Source organism: Mus caroli, unplaced genomic scaffold, assembly GCF_978045245.1.
Source record: "Mus caroli unplaced genomic scaffold, Mus_caroli_1 scaffold_11, whole genome shotgun sequence".
In the NCBI taxonomy this organism is placed as follows: Eukaryota; Metazoa; Chordata; class Mammalia; order Rodentia; family Muridae; genus Mus; species Mus caroli.
The window spans coordinates 107,701,130-107,716,308 of NW_028227266.1; the positions used below are offsets into that span (position 1 = coordinate 107,701,130).

Genomic DNA, 15,179 nt, shown 5'->3' on the forward strand with positions numbered 1-15,179 from the left:
AGATCATCCAAGGCTTCAAAGTGAATCTCAGGCCAGCTTGGGCTACACATGACCCAGTCTCTCCAAGAAAAGAAAGCAGGTAAGTTAGGTTTGTTTTTTGTTTTTTCCTTTGTGTGTCTGCGACAGGCCTTCACTATAGATCCCTGGCTCACTGTGCAGACCAGGCTAGCCTGGAATGCACAAGGCTTAGTTACCTCCGCCTCCTGAGCACTGGGATCAAAGGCGCTTACTACCATATCCAGCAGCGTAGAAGATTTTATTTCACTTTATTTTCCTCTCTAAATCATACTTTTGGTCCACAAAATGTTAATCAATACACACGAAGGATCTTTTATCTGATTTCAGATAGGTTTTTTTATTATTATTGATAATTTTCTCATTGTGCTTGAAATTAGCATTTTCTTAATGTTTAACTTCAAAGAGTTTTTGCTATTTTGAAATTTTTAAAATATACTTAATGATAAAACAATTTCTCTCCTAGAAACACTGATAATCTTTTTTAAGTAAACTGATTGTTAGACAATGTACACAGATATATAATGCATTTTAAATAATCTCTCACTATGTCAGGTGGTATCATATAAGGGCTTTTGAATATATATATGTATATATATATGTATATATATACATACATACATATATTTGTTTTTATTTCTTATTTTTATTAGATATTTAATTTACACTTCAAATATTATACCCTTTCCTAGTTTCCCATCTGAAAACCCCCTATCCACTCCCCGCTCCCCCTGCTTCCCAACCCACCCACTCCTGCTTCCTGGCCCTGGCATTCCCCTATATTGGGGCATAGAACCTTCACAGGACCAAGGGCCTCTCCTCTCATTGATTACTGACTAAGCCATTCTCGGCTACACATGCAGCTAGAGCCATGAGTCCCACCATGTGTTTTCTTTGATTGGTGATTTAGTTCCAGGAAGCTCTGAGGGGTACTGGCTAGTTCATATTATTGTTCCTCCTATGGGGCTGCACACCCCTTCAGCTCCTTGGGTCCTTTCTCTAGCTCCTTCATTGGGGACCCTGTGCTTCGTCCAATAGATGGCTGTGAGCATCCACTTCTGTATTTGTTAGACACTGGCAGAGCCTTTCAGGAGACAGCTTTATCAGGCTCCTGCCAGCTAGCTCTTGTTGGCATCCACAATAGTGTCTGGGTTTGGTGGTTGTTTATGGGATGGATCCCCAGATGGGGCAGTCTCTGAATGGTCATTCCTTTAGTCTCTGCTCCAAACTTTGTCCCTGTAACTCCTTTTTATTGTTTGTTTTTTGTTTTTTTGTTTTTTTGTTTTTTTTTTTTTTTGAGACAGGGTTTCTCTGTGTAGCCCTGGCTGTCCTGGAACTCACTCTGTAGAACAGGCTGGCCTCAAACTCATGAATATATTTCTTAATGATTCACTTTTAATATTTTATGCTCTTTTACTATGCTTAACTCCCAAAGAATATTTTGCATGTTTTGAAACAATTTAGTATTCAACATTAGATATAGGATCCTCAGTTATGGATAGTATTAAATATTCATTAATGATATTTTAGGGGATGAAAGGATATGAATATAAAAGTTGAAAAAATTTTATGGATTATTTGATTCTCAAAGTACTCAATATTATTAATATGTTTGATGTATAAAATGCATTTAAATAATTTAAAAAGTTAAGAAAAAAAGTAAAAAAAAAAGTTTTTAAATAATCACAAAATAGAAAAAACTTTTTTGTTTAGTTATTTTATTCCAAACAAGGAGCCCTATTCCACAAATTACCTCTACATTGTTCCTCTTTTCATACACACTTTTTTTTTTCTTACGTTTTGGAGACACTGTCTTACACAACCCAGGGTAGTTTTGAACTCCTTACACAAGAGAGGAGGATGTCCTTGAACTCCTGATTCTTCTGTGTCTCCATTTCCCAAGTGCTGACATTCAATACTACTTTGGCAATATATTATTAAACGTCTTTCTTTTTTTTTTTTTTTTTTTTTTTTTTGGTTTTTCGAGACAGGGTTTCTCTGTGTAGCCCTGGCTGTCCTGGAACTCACTTTGTAGACCAGGCTGGCCTCGAACTCAGAAATCCGCCTGCCTCTGCCTCCCGAGTGCTGGGATTAAAGGCGTGCGCCACCACGCCCGGCTTAAACGTCTTTCAAGTCAACCATTTAAGCATATTTTATTCTTTTAAACTAACTTTAGTGGACACCTTCTTGCACAGACAGGCAAGTGCTTTAGCCCTTGGGCTCAATTGTGCCTAGCCACTGTCCTTCAGGTCTCAGAGCTGCTGCTGGCGTACAATGCATCTCCCGCAGTTGCACACCGCCTCCCTCAGGTGGAAGAAGGTGATGAATGGAACCAGTCTCAGATGGGACCAGATGAAGGTCCCCAAGCCGGTTGATAAATGTCCCTAGAGGCACACGGACCAATTGACAACATGCGATCAATTCTTGCTAACGTACTGGCTGCCCAACAGGGGGCGACCGAGCACCAAGTCTTCCTTACAGCGCCTGCGCCTCAGACTCCGCTCTGCGCATGCGCAGCGCGGCTCTACACTGACGGAAGTTAGAAGATGGCGGCGTCCGCAGTCTGCCGAGCGGCCTGCTCCGGGACGCAAGTGCTACTTCGCACCCGCCGCTCGGTGAGGTGGCAGCGAGACGTTGGGCTGCAGGGCCCAGGGCTTTCGTACTCAGATGAGGAGCAAGCTGTCTCTATAGTGGCGGGTCGGAGTGGGGAGGTCGCGGGGGTCAGGGCCGTGGGAAGGTCATGGCGGAGGGCGGGGATGGGTATCTGCTCGGGCTTGGGTTTGAGAGCCGAGGTCCCAGAGGCTTGGCGAGCAGTTCTTGCAATGGTCGCCTTCTCCCTTTAGCCGGCCCTGCTGAGGTTACCTGCCTTGCGGGGTACCGCAACCTTCGCCCAGGCCCTCCAGAGCGTGCCGGAGACCCAGGTCAGCATCTTGGACAACGGGCTGCGTGTGGCCTCGGAGCAGTCCTCGCATGCTACCTGCACGGTAAGTGTGCGCCAGTCCTCTAGGTGAGGCCCGCCGTGTTGTCCTAGGTTGGGATGTGACCTTGGGCTCCAGTCTTACATGTTTTGGGTGGAGACTGGCTTACTGCCGGGGCTTATCCCTGTACCTGACTTCAACCCTGCCTTAACTTCACGGCAGCCACCTGCCAGCCAACATTATGATGCTTGCCAAAGATGGGGCCGAATTCTCCTCCAGATTTTCGTTCTACCAACCCAAGAGAAGTGATTATTCTCTTGCCACGAAAAAGAATGAGACTTCACAGATTGAGGTTATTTACAGAAAGACACCCAGGTCTATTAGACTCACCACCTAGGCTATGTAATTTGTAGACTTAACCAGGAATGCACTTCAAGAAATGCCTCTGAAGGACGGAGAAGATGGCTCAGTGGGTAAAGAGCTTGGTACTCAAGCTTCGGGATCTGAATTTGGAGTCCTCAATGTTGTGATTTAGGTCTAACACCAATACTCTGAGGGGTGGAGACTAGTGTGTCTAAGCCGGTCTTACTTTTACCTACATGAGTGGCTTACTCACATGTGTGTATGTGCACCATGTCTGTACATAATGCCCGTGGAGGTCGGAAAAGGACATTAGAACCCCCAGAACTGGAGTTACAGGTGGTTGTGAGCCACCGTGTGGGTGCTGGGAATTGAACCTGGGTCCTGTGGTCCTAATCCTACACCATCCTATCCCACGTACACATACGTAAAAGTAAATTTTTTTTTCTCCTTTTTTTTTTTCTTTTTTTGAGATAGGGTTTCTCTGTGTCATCTTGGCTGTCCTGGAACTCACTCTGTAGAACAGTCAGGCCTCGGACTCGGAGATCCATCTGCCTCTGCTCCCCAAGTGCTGGGAAAAAAGGCATGGGCCTCCAATGCCTAGCTCAGAAGTAAGGATTCTTAAAACCAAAAACAAAAGGTTTAAGTAATCAGAAAAAACACCCAGTTTCTTCTGCCTTCCACAGATATTTGTGTGGTGGCGCTTGCACACACGAAAGAAATGCCTCTGAAAGACTGGGAGACGTAACTTGGGTGGAGCCTTTGTCTACTGAGTGTAAAGCCATGAGCTTTATAGCACTGAAGGAAGAAAAGAGTACCTTTGGAGATTACAGTGAATTGGATGCTCTTTGGTTAGGAGGGCTGGCCGCTCTGGCACAGGACCAGATTTCAGTTCCCAGCAGCTTTATTGGGCAGCTTCTAACCACCTGTAACTCCAGCTCCAGGAGATCTGACACTTTCTTCTGGCTTCTCTGGGTACCTGTGTACGCTGGTACACAGAAACACAAATACTTTATTTAAAATTGCAAATTGGCCAGGAGAATTGACTCTGGCTTATAGTACTTGTTCTCTTTCAGAGGACCTGGCTTCCATTCCCAGCACCCACGCAGTGGCTCACAGCCAGCTGTAACTCCAGTCCCAAGGGATCCTGTACCCTCTTCTGACCTCCATAGGCACTAAGCACACATATACATACACATAGGCAAAATACTCATCCACATAAAATAATGAGTGTAGAAGTTGGAAATCTTCAAAATGGAGTCAAGAATTGAAATCTTTACTAGGTGTGTGAGAAAACTCCCAAGAACCAATCCTCCCAACACACTTAGTAGGGTTAACTTGTTTTGTTTTATAGTTTTTTAATACAGGGTTTCTCTGTGTAGCCCTGGCACTCTAGTGTTCTGGCACTCTCTGTAGATCAGGTTAGCCTCAAACTCACAGAGATCTGCCTGCTCCTGATTCCCGAATGTTATGAATGTGTGCACCACTGCCTGCCTAGGGTTATATGTTTTTGCTGTCTGATTCTTTCCTTTTTCTAGGAACAATTAATGACTTGTGATATAATTGTTATCAAACACAGGATATGGCGGGAAGTAATTTCCTTGATGTGTGGAACCTAGATGAATAGACTCAGAACCTACTAATGAAGCTTAGGAAGTCCTGCTCTATTCCACAGATGCTGCGGTACCATGATTATGCTTCCATTACAAAGAAAGGATGGTTAAAAGTCAAAGGATACTGTGGGTTGTAGTCTAAGATGATAGACTTAAGGTGAAGGTTTGGGGCTAGAGAGATGGCTCAGTGGTTAGAGGCACTGGCTGTGCAATCAGAAGAGCTGGAGTCCACAGCCCAGCGCTTAGGGAACAAGGTGGGAGTCCTGCAAGTGGAGGATGCGGTGTACCTTCTGGCCACCATGTTCACACAGGCACCCGCACCTACCCACAGGTCACATACATTCGTACACAAAGTAAAGGGCACGCTTATCTGAGGTTACCTGACACAGTGATGTATCAGCATCTGTTTGCAAAGCCTGTGAAAATTTTACGTTAGCTGTGAACACCATGTGGGTAAGTAGTGTGTTTCACAGCATGGCAGGAGAGCATTCACGAGTCTTGCATCCCTGTAATCCTATTGCTTGAGAGGTGGGGGCAGCAGGATCAGGAGTTCATGGCCGTCATCACTACAGAATGATGATCAGGGCATCATATATGAACTGATTGGCACCCTGTCTCAGAAAAGAAAAAAACACAAAAGAATATTAAGACTCACACTTCTTAAGTAGAAGCAGGTGGGTCTCTTAGTTCAAGGCCAGCCAGGGCTACATAGTAGATGATGTCTCAAACATTGAAAGGAATATTAACATTGCTCTTCTGGAGCATGGTGAGGATATGTGTGTGTAGAGCTAGCTCGTGAGTTAAAAGCTTGCAGGGCTTTGCAGAAGACTCGAGTTCTGTTCCCAGCACCCACTTCAAGTGGCTCCTGATTGACTGGAACTCCAGCTCCAAGGGCTCTCCACAGACACTTACTAGTGTGCACATACTCATGGCATATCCCCACTTAAGAAGATGCGTACATTGGGTGGAAGGAGGACACTTAGCGTTTAATATGTTTTTTTGTTGTTTTTAATTTTATTTATTTTATATATATGAGTAGCTGTCTTCAGACACACCAGAAGAGGGCATCAGCTCCCATTACAGATGGTTGTGAACCACCACGTGGTTGCTGGTGGGAATTGAACTCAGGACCTTTAGAAGAGCAGTTTGTGCTCTTAACTGCTGAGCCATCTCTCCAGCCCTTTTTTTTTTTTTTTTAAAGATTTATTTATTGTTATAACTAGTTACACTGTAGCTGTCTTCAGCTGCACCAGAAGAGGGGTCAGATTTCATTCCCAGTGGTTGCTGGGATTTGAATTCAGGACCTTCGGAAGAGCAGTCAGTGCTTTTACCTGCTGAGCCATCTCACCAGCCCCACATTTAATATGTTAAATGTATAAGTGACTAAAACTTCTTTTAGGTCTGAAAGTATACATCAGTGATAAAGTAATTGCTAAATATTCATGGGGCTTTGCATGTAATCACCACTGCTGAAATACGATGGAGTGGTATTGAAGCCAGGCACTGTGGTGTGTGCCTGTAGTCACACGTGTTTGAGAGGTTAAGAGATGAAGGTTGCTTTGACACAGAAGTTCAGGACCAGCTTAGCAATGTGGCCAGATCCATGTGGAGAAGAAGTTACTGGATCATGGGGCCATCCTTATAGGGTCTTACTATGAAAGTCGCCTTCCTCTTTGTTCTTGAGACAAGGTCCCACTATGTAACTGGCTGGCCTGGAACCTGCCTCTGGGAGGATTAATAGTGTTTTTCCACCACACCCTGTTTCAGTACCTTCTTAAAATGATGAAATACAAAGTAGCTAAGTCAGTAGCTTCTTCTACAGATAAAAGAATAAAACCATCAGAACAAAGGCAAGGGATAGGATATTGGGTTTTGTTTTGTTTTGTATTGTTTTGTTTTTGAGACAGGGTCTTGCTATGTTGGACAGGCTAACCTTGAACTCATAATCCTGCTTCTGCCTTCTAGAGTGCTAGGGTTACAGATATGGGACACCACACCTAGCTGGCACAAGATTCTTAAAATGTAGAAAACAAACTGTTGTCTGCAAATGATAGGCTTCATGCACAGAAGAAAATAGATTAACTAAAAATTATAGTTGTTGAACCAGGTAAATGGGTGCAGTTGAAAATAAGGCATGCTAGCAGGGTTGAAGAGATTGCTCAGTGGTTACCAGCACTGGCTGCTCTCCCAGAAGACCTGGGTTCAAGTCCCAGCACCCACATGGCAGCTCACAACAATCTGTAACTCCTGTCTCAGGGGGATCCGACACCTGCACACAGCTATACATGCAATCAAAACACCAGTGTACAAGCCGGGCGTGGTGGCGCACGCCTTTAATCCCAGCACTTGGGAGGCAGAGGCAGGCGGATTTCTGAGTTCGAGGCCAGCCTGGTCTACAAAGTGAGTTCCCAGACAGCCAGGGCTATACAGAGAAACCCTGTCTTGAAAAACCAAACCAAACCAAACCAAACCAAACCAAAACACCAATGTACATAAAAATAAATTATTTTTAAAAGAAAATAAGGCAAGGGGATTTCTGTGAGTTCAAGGCCAGATGCTTCAAAGATTAGCACCAGAAATGTTCCTGGATGTTTCTGATAACCCGTGAGGGAATAGGGCAGGTAAAAGAGGTGTGGCAGTATGATTAGTCATTTGGCTCCTTCCCCGTATCTGTGACCCTCTTGTCCCTCTGATTGTAGGAGTCTTAATGGAGCAGCTCTCCCCCACATTACCATCATTGAGGGCTTACGTGAAACCTGTGTTGTTACTCGGGGTATGACCAGGAGCTAGACTGATGACTGGTTCCGTTTGTGGGTGCTCTCTTGTCCAGGTGGGAGTGTGGATTGACGCTGGCAGTCGCTATGAGACTGAGAAGAACAATGGAGCAGGCTACTTTTTGGAACATCTGGCTTTCAAGGTGAGTCTCATAAAGTCCATGTTTCCCTCAGATTAGGGCTTCCTGTCTCAAAGGCCAACGATCTAAAAATTAGTCTCCTGATCGTGGACCTTTTGGGGCATGGTCTCTGGCTATCCTTCTGGAAGGAGCCAAATGTTCTTGTGAGTGAGTGCTTATCTGATGAGCCCTGTGTAAGGTCAGTTTATCACAGCAGGGAAATACAGAGGCTGGAACTTAGAACAGCAGTCACATCACATCCACAGTGAAGAACAGAGACACTGGCTGCAAGGATACCTGCCTGCCTGCCTGCCTGCCTGCTGCTTTATGCCCAGCTAACTGTCTTCAGTCTTAGATCGTTTAGAACCTGCTCTCTAGAGAATGGCGATTCCCATAGACTAAGTCCCTCCTTGAGATTCTCCACAGTGATTCTAGGTTGTGTCAAGTTGGTGGTTAAAACTAACCTTATCAGACTAGGTTTGTCATGTGCCTGAGCACGTGGAGGACTTAATGAACTCTCACATGTAAGCATATGCATTAAAACAAACTTGCAGGTGTGGTAATGCTTTCTTGCTTGTAAAATGTTACACTGTGTAGATTACCTACATCCCATAGTTAGAATGTAGAGGCCTGTGTGTGGTTTTCTATTTGTTTGTAAGTGGCAAAAAAGTTGAGGCAAATATATGGTGTGGAGGGATGTGGAGCCAGAATCAACAACCCATCCAGGTGTGTTGTCACAGACACTTGTGCAGGTGTAACGTATGCCATGAGGCAGCACTGTCAGAGAGTCCGATGCCTTACACACACATTGGACTAGGGCCGGTTTACAGAAGTGGCTGCTAACTACATGAGTGAGTAGCATGGTGGGGCACACGTGTGGAGATTATCTGACCATGGCTGTCGGTAAAGAGAACATGTAGTGCTGGAAAAGATAGGCTGTTGGGTAGCTCTGGTTGCTAGGCAACACTTGTTGCAGCTGTGCTGTTTCTCCTGTCACTGACTGTCTCCATCCATTGGTCCATGATGCTGTCTGCTCAGCTGAGGGCCTATTTAATGTAATGAATACAGACTGCTAAAGGAGGTATATTTGGGTTTCAAAGGAGCGCATTGAAGGCGGGCTCCTGTATGCTGTGACTCCTGGTTGGATGTATACCATGTACTTACCTATTGTATCTCCTGGAACTGGGGTTATGGATGGTTGTGAGCCACTATGTGGGTGCTAGGAATGGAACCTGGATCCAAGTGACTTAGCCACTGAGCCATCTCTTTAGCCCTTGATTGGTCCTCTTGATGTCTGATTCCAGGGAACAAAGAATCGGCCTGGCAATGCCTTAGAGAAGGAGGTAGAGAGTATTGGGGCTCACCTTAATGCCTACAGCACTCGGGAGCACACTGCTTACCTCATCAAGGCACTGTCCAAGGACCTGCCAAAAGGTAATGCCTGGAAGAAGGTGTGGGCACAGGGCAGGTCTCCAGGGATGCAGAAGCCAGGCACCTAAGAGCTCTAGGACTGTCTGCAGAATTGGACTTACCCATGGGGCTATGGCCTTGTTGCAAGTGTACAACAATGGGAGGTGCCAGGCTTAGGATTTTACACCGACATTATCTCTACTTGGCACCTAAATATGTCGGTTTTTAAACTGTTTAAATCCTGTGTGTGCGTTGGTGTGTGTGTGGTCACAGGTAACTTGCAGGAGTCTGTTCCTTCTTTGTGCCATGTGGGTTCTGGCACGCAGACTCGGTTTATCCGGCTTAGAAGCAAATGCCCTTACTCATTGAGTCAGCTCTTCAGTTTTTTTGAGACAACAGACCATTATGTGCCCCACATTGGCTTTGAGCTCACTCTACCCCTGGCTGTTATTGAACTCCTAGTAATCCTCCTGCTTTGGTTCCCCGAAAGTTGGGATTAGGGGTGTGCACCATCATGCCTGTTAACACGTCCTTGTGTGTCCAGTTGTGGAGCTCCTGGCAGATATCGTGCAGAACAGTAGTCTGGAAGACTCACAGATCGAGAAGGAACGAGATGTGATCCTGCGGGAGATGCAGGAAAATGACGCCTCCATGCAGAACGTGGTCTTTGATTACCTGCATGCGACAGCGTTCCAGGGCACACCTCTAGCCCAGGCTGTGGAGGGGCCCAGTGAGAACGTCAGGTGAGAGCTGGATGAGATTGTGTAATGTGCAGCTTTTACATGTCCCCATCAGCCACGTGCCTTTAGGTTGTCTGTCTGTTGTTTGTTTTTCTAATTTATACAAAGTTTGAATTGCCGTCTCACCCTATGACCCTGTTAGCTCTGGGATTTTCACTGGAGTCTTGGGCTCTGTTTATGGTCTTTCCATGCATGTCCTGACATTCTGGGGGAGGGAACATGTAGCTGTCGCTCTGGTGGGGAGTGTGCCGTGAGGAGTGTATAGCAGCAGAATCAGGTGCCTCTTCAGAGCCCACATCAGCTCACACCTTCCCTGGCTCCTCTCTGGGTCCTGAAGGGGTAGGTGACAGAGAAGGGATTGAGAGGCGGGCTCTGTTAAAGCCTGACTCTTCTCAGCTACGTTTTATGTGACTCAGCTTGCTGTGCAGTGAGAGCAGCTGACTCGGGTGCATGTCTTGCAGGAGGCTGTCACGCACAGACTTGACTGACTACCTCAACAGACATTACAAAGCCCCCCGGATGGTGCTGGCTGCAGCTGGAGGTGAGGTTTGCTGAAGCCCTGGACCGGGAGGGGATGGGGGCGAACTTTGCTTATCATGCGTAGATCTTCTGGTTCTGAACATAGAGGACTCCAGGGATATCTGTTCTTGTCCTGTTGTTAAGGTATGTAATTCTTCTTGTATGCTTAGAGATAGGATCTGGACACCACTGGAGCTGGGCATACAGGGGTGCTCCTTCTCCAGGACATGCCTCAGTTTGACTTTCAGCTCCTGCCTAGGCCACAAACCTCTCTTAGCCTCACCTAGTCCTAGAATACCATTTGAGGGCCAGTGGAGGACATATGGGCTTATTTTGATAGCCTTGCTATTGGGTGTCACAGATGTTGGCTCTGTGATAATGTACATTTGATGGTGACTGGGGCCACCTTAAAAGGGAAGCGCAGAATTATAGCATCGATTTTAACGGGAGCTTAGAAGTAGATGGGGAGCATACATCATTCAATCAGATTTCTGAAGGGTGGAGTTGTCTGTTTAGTGGGGGACTTGGGCCAAGGGGAAATATATATGCTAAGGCTTGCTCTGCTGCTGGGTGGAGTCAGAGTAAGGCAAACGAACTAGGGAACTAGGGAGTCGTGTGTGTGTGTGTGTGTGTGTGTGTATAGGGGGGTATGTTGGGGCGGGGGTGGACATCCAAGGACAGCTTGTGGGAGTTGGCTCTTCCCATCTACCATGTGGCTCTTGGAATCAAATTCAGTTGTTAGACTTGACAGCAGGTGCCCTTACCTGTTGAGTTATGGGTTGGCCCGGAGATTTATTTGGATATATTTTTTTATTTATGTGACTGTGTGTGTCTGAGTCTATATGCCACAAGCATGTTGGTGCTCATGGAGGCCAGAAGATGATGTTAGATCCCCTGGAGTGAGTTACATGAAGCTGTGCCCTACCTGACGTTGGTACCGGGAACTGAACTCAGGTCCTCTGGAAGAGCAGGAAGTTCTCTTAATTGCTGAGCCTTGTCTCCAGCCCCACTTTAATTTTTGATGGCACCTGAGGCAAGAGCTCTAACCACTCAAATATCCTCCCATTTTTTAACATAATTTTTAAAAGATTTACTTATGTGTATGCATGTCTTGCCTGCCTGAATGTCTGTACCACATGGGCATGGTATTCACAGAAGTCAGAAGAGGGCATCAAATCTGGAACTAGGGTTATAGATGGCTGTAAACCACCTTGTAGGTGTTTGGAACCAATCCCTGATCTGAGAGAGCAAGTGCTCTTAACTGCTGAGCTGTTTCTCCAGATCCCCCACCTCCAAGTCTACTTTAAGATTCTGTGTGCCTAAGGCCATGGGCTGTTTTGCCCTGAGGCCTGTCTTGCCTTTGAGACACTGTCTATCTTGGATCATCTCCTCCTCCTCTTCTGATGCCCTGTGTGTTTCTGTTCCTGTCTTGACTTCTCCCTTTGCTTAGGCTGAGCGACCACTGACCCCTCTGTTCCCCACAGGTGTGGAACACCAGCAGCTGCTGGACCTTGCCCAGAAACACTTCAGCAGTGTCTCCCGAGTATATGAAGAAGATGCCGTACCTGGTCTAACTCCATGTCGCTTCACTGGCAGTGAGGTGTGTTGCCTGGTAGCAGGGTTGGTGCTCTGAGCAAGGGAGGATCCTTGAGCACATGGTTGTCTTTGCAGTGTCAGATTCCTCAGGACATTGGCAAGGGGTCCAGCATCTCCCATCCTTTCTGTTTTCCCAGGAGGCCTCTCAGCCCTGACATGTGTTGTTTCAGATCCGCCATCGCGATGACGCCCTGCCTTTGGCCCACGTGGCCATTGCAGTAGAGGGACCTGGCTGGGCTAACCCAGACAACGTGACCCTCCAAGTGGCCAATGCCATCATAGGCCACTATGACTGCACTTACGGTGGTGGAGTGGTAAGTACCAGGAACAGCCATTGGGACTTGCCCTCAGCAGAGGATGCTGGGTTGCGGTTTATGAGTTATGGAGCTTAGGGTATGTGCCACAGATATGAGGGATGCTTCTGATCCTTGCCTCTGGCAGCACCTGTCGAGCCCGCTGGCTTCCGTTGCTGTGGCTAACAAGCTTTGCCAGAGTTTCCAGACCTTCAACATCTCCTACTCTGATACTGGGCTGCTGGGCGCACACTTTGTCTGTGATGCCATGAGTATCGATGACATGGTCTTCTTCCTGCAAGGCCAATGGTGAGTCTCAGTTCAGTGCTGCAGCCTGAGACACGGGTCATTGCCGGGGACACTGTGTCTCTCTCAGCACGAGCGTCACTTCAACCCCACCCCCACCCTCCTACTTGCTTTAGGATGCGCCTGTGCACCAGTGCTACAGAGAGTGAGGTGACTCGGGGCAAAAACATCCTTAGGAATGCCTTGGTATCTCATTTGGATGGTAAGTCCTGCATTCTCTAGAGAGGGATCCAGCATATCCCAGCAGGGACTGTTGTGACTCAAGCTGTAGTGTGGCCATGTTTAGAAAGGAGAACCATGGCATGTGTGGTGTTTCACCCTTGTAATTCCAGCATTTGGAAGATAAGCCAGGAGGATCCGGAGTTCACGCTTACCCTTAGCTACAGAGTGAGTGCAGGACCAGATGATAGTATAGGGGACCTTATCTTAAGAAGAAGAAGCTGAGCAATTCCAGCACTCTGGAGTCAGAGGCAGGAAGATCTTTGTGTGTTAGAGAGGCCAGCTTGGTCTACTTATCAAATTCCTGGCCAGTTAAGGCTACATAGCAAGACCTTGTCTCAAAAGAAAACAAGAAGAAAAAGAGGGAGGGAAAGAAGACCACAGATCCCCTGCCACCCCAGATGTGGGTGTTTGGAGCTTCAGGTGCAAGTGGGGCTAGCCCCGGTCAATAGCGCACTACTGTTGTTATTGGCAGGTTGTTGTGGAAACGAGGGTTGTGGTCTGGGGTCAGGGCATGGTTCTAGAGGTCTTTGGGGGTCCGAGATTGAACCGAGCAGATCTATAAGCTTTTCCACTTCTCTTGAAGGCACCACCCCTGTGTGTGAAGACATTGGTCGCAGTCTCCTGACTTATGGCCGCCGCATCCCTCTGGCTGAGTGGGAGAGCCGGATTCAGGTAATTGGACCTCTGGAAGAGGGTCTGGAGCCTTAGGCTGGTGGGCCTCTGCAGAATTGGAGTTGGAATTTGACATATTAAAAATTGTTCCCATAAGCATCTGTTATCCAAGGCAGCTGCCATTTGCAGGGGTGGGGGTAGAGAGATACTGAGGGCTGTGGACAGGCAGGGAGAACCCTGCACACTCGCCCCTTTGGGAGAGGAACAGCTCCAAAGAACAAGTAGATGTGGGTTGGCTTAAGGAGGCGCCGGCTAAGGGGGTGCCCAGTACCTGCTACTCCTGTTCTCTCTGCCTCCCTCTGCAGGAGGTGGATGCCCAGATGCTGCGTGACATTTGCTCCAAGTACTTTTATGACCAGTGTCCAGCAGTGGCTGGCTATGGTAGGTAGTCTAAAGGTCTGTCCTCTGTCATTCTCCTCAGGCCCCCTCCCCATCTCTTCCCCCATTCTCAGCTTATACTTCAAGAAGGAAGTTGGGGCTCTCTCCAGTAACCGGCTGCCAGAGAGTTCTTTTTCAGAAAACCTGTCCAAACAGTTCCCAACTCCCTGCCAAGCTACTTCCATTAATACCCCACCCATCCCCAGCCCACCAGGTAACAGGTACCCTGCATGTGGGGTGGGGCTGCCAGGCCAGAGCATGAAAGGACAGGCTCTGCACCTGGGGAATGTGTTCCTCCTCCTTTCACTCAAAGCCTGGCTTGTGCTGCTCTGGGCAGCCACTCTGAGCTGGGTGTGGCACGGGGCCAGGTGTCCCTGTGCAGGCCAGGCACTCCACCCTGACTCCCCGCCTTATCCCCACAGGCCCCATCGAGCAGCTCCCAGACTACAACCGGATCCGCAGTGGCATGTTCTGGCTGCGCTTCTAGGCAGGAAGTCTGCGCAGGCAGGCAGGAGGGTGGGGCCGGGCACCCGGGGTCCCTGCCACAGACATACCACTACTGCTGCTGCTCAGCTGTGTGCAGCCAGTTACCGCCAATAAAGCCCTATTGAGAACTGTGTTGTCCTTCCTTAGGATTGGCATGGAATCCATTGGGAGCAAAGACTTCCCTCACGTTCTGCACCCTCTCAATCCTTCGGCCTTCCCATAGTCTCATGTGTCCTCAGCCAGGGGCAAGCGTGGAGGCTGCAGCAGAGGCCGGAAGCCTTTGATGCTTGCCGGGAGTTTGCCCAGATGTTTCCACTCAGCTACATGGGGGACATTCCTCATCCAGCTTGTCCCAGGAATGGGATGTGGGAGTTATGGAAACTACAGACCCAGCCTGTACCCTGTTGAGGTCCCAGTGTGGAAATTAGGAACTTATGTGGGAAAACCCTCACTGAAGACTTGAGAGCCACCCTCTGGTGGGTGGAGCAGGAGGGGCCACTAGTGTCCCAGAGGAAGCTGCTCCCGAGTGTTTACTGTGGGTTATAGAGAGGATAGCCTGGAGCACAATGTTCTGATTTGGTTTCCAACTGCTGTCTGGACAGGCAAGGCAAGAATCCTTTGCCTCTATTTGCCGCTGACTCAGGCTCCAAGAATAGCCCTGAGCTCAGTGGGGCCCAAGCCCACTCCCTCCTCTAGGTCTGTCTGTCCCAGGCAAGTCGGGAGCTGTTGTCCTAGAGATCCCTTCCCCATGTTCTAGA

The 15,179-nt window shown here is 47.7% G+C and overlaps 1 protein-coding gene across 1 annotated transcript; it reads left to right on the forward strand.

Annotated features, from left to right (window-relative positions):
* The first annotated feature begins 2,499 nt into the window (after positions 1-2,499).
* Uqcrc1 (ubiquinol-cytochrome c reductase core protein 1) lies at positions 2,500-14,549 on the forward strand. Its single transcript, XM_021172044.3, has 13 exons — positions 2,500-2,630; positions 2,859-2,999; positions 7,737-7,823; positions 9,104-9,233; positions 9,754-9,952; positions 10,411-10,490; positions 11,953-12,068; positions 12,235-12,378; positions 12,506-12,666; positions 12,780-12,865; positions 13,469-13,557; positions 13,863-13,938; positions 14,358-14,549. Exons 1-13 carry the CDS (start codon positions 2,562-2,564, stop codon positions 14,420-14,422), a joined length of 1,443 nt encoding a protein of 480 aa, XP_021027703.1. The 5' UTR covers positions 2,500-2,561; the 3' UTR covers positions 14,423-14,549.
* Positions 14,550-15,179: the final 630 nt, after the last annotated feature.

What these genes read in the sequence shown, in the direction of transcription:
- Uqcrc1 (XM_021172044.3), top strand. Translation starts at nt 2,562, where the DNA reads ATGGCGGCGTCCGCAGTCTGCCGAGCGGCCTGCTCCGGGACGCAAGTG. An exon ending in GGTGCTGGCTGCAGCTGGAG is followed by an intron (nt 10,491 to 11,952) that starts GTGAGGTTTGCT and finishes TGTTCCCCACAG; the next exon opens with GTGTGGAACACCAGCAGCTG. An exon ending in CTTGGTATCTCATTTGGATG is followed by an intron (nt 12,866 to 13,468) that starts GTAAGTCCTGCA and finishes CTTCTCTTGAAG; the next exon opens with GCACCACCCCTGTGTGTGAA.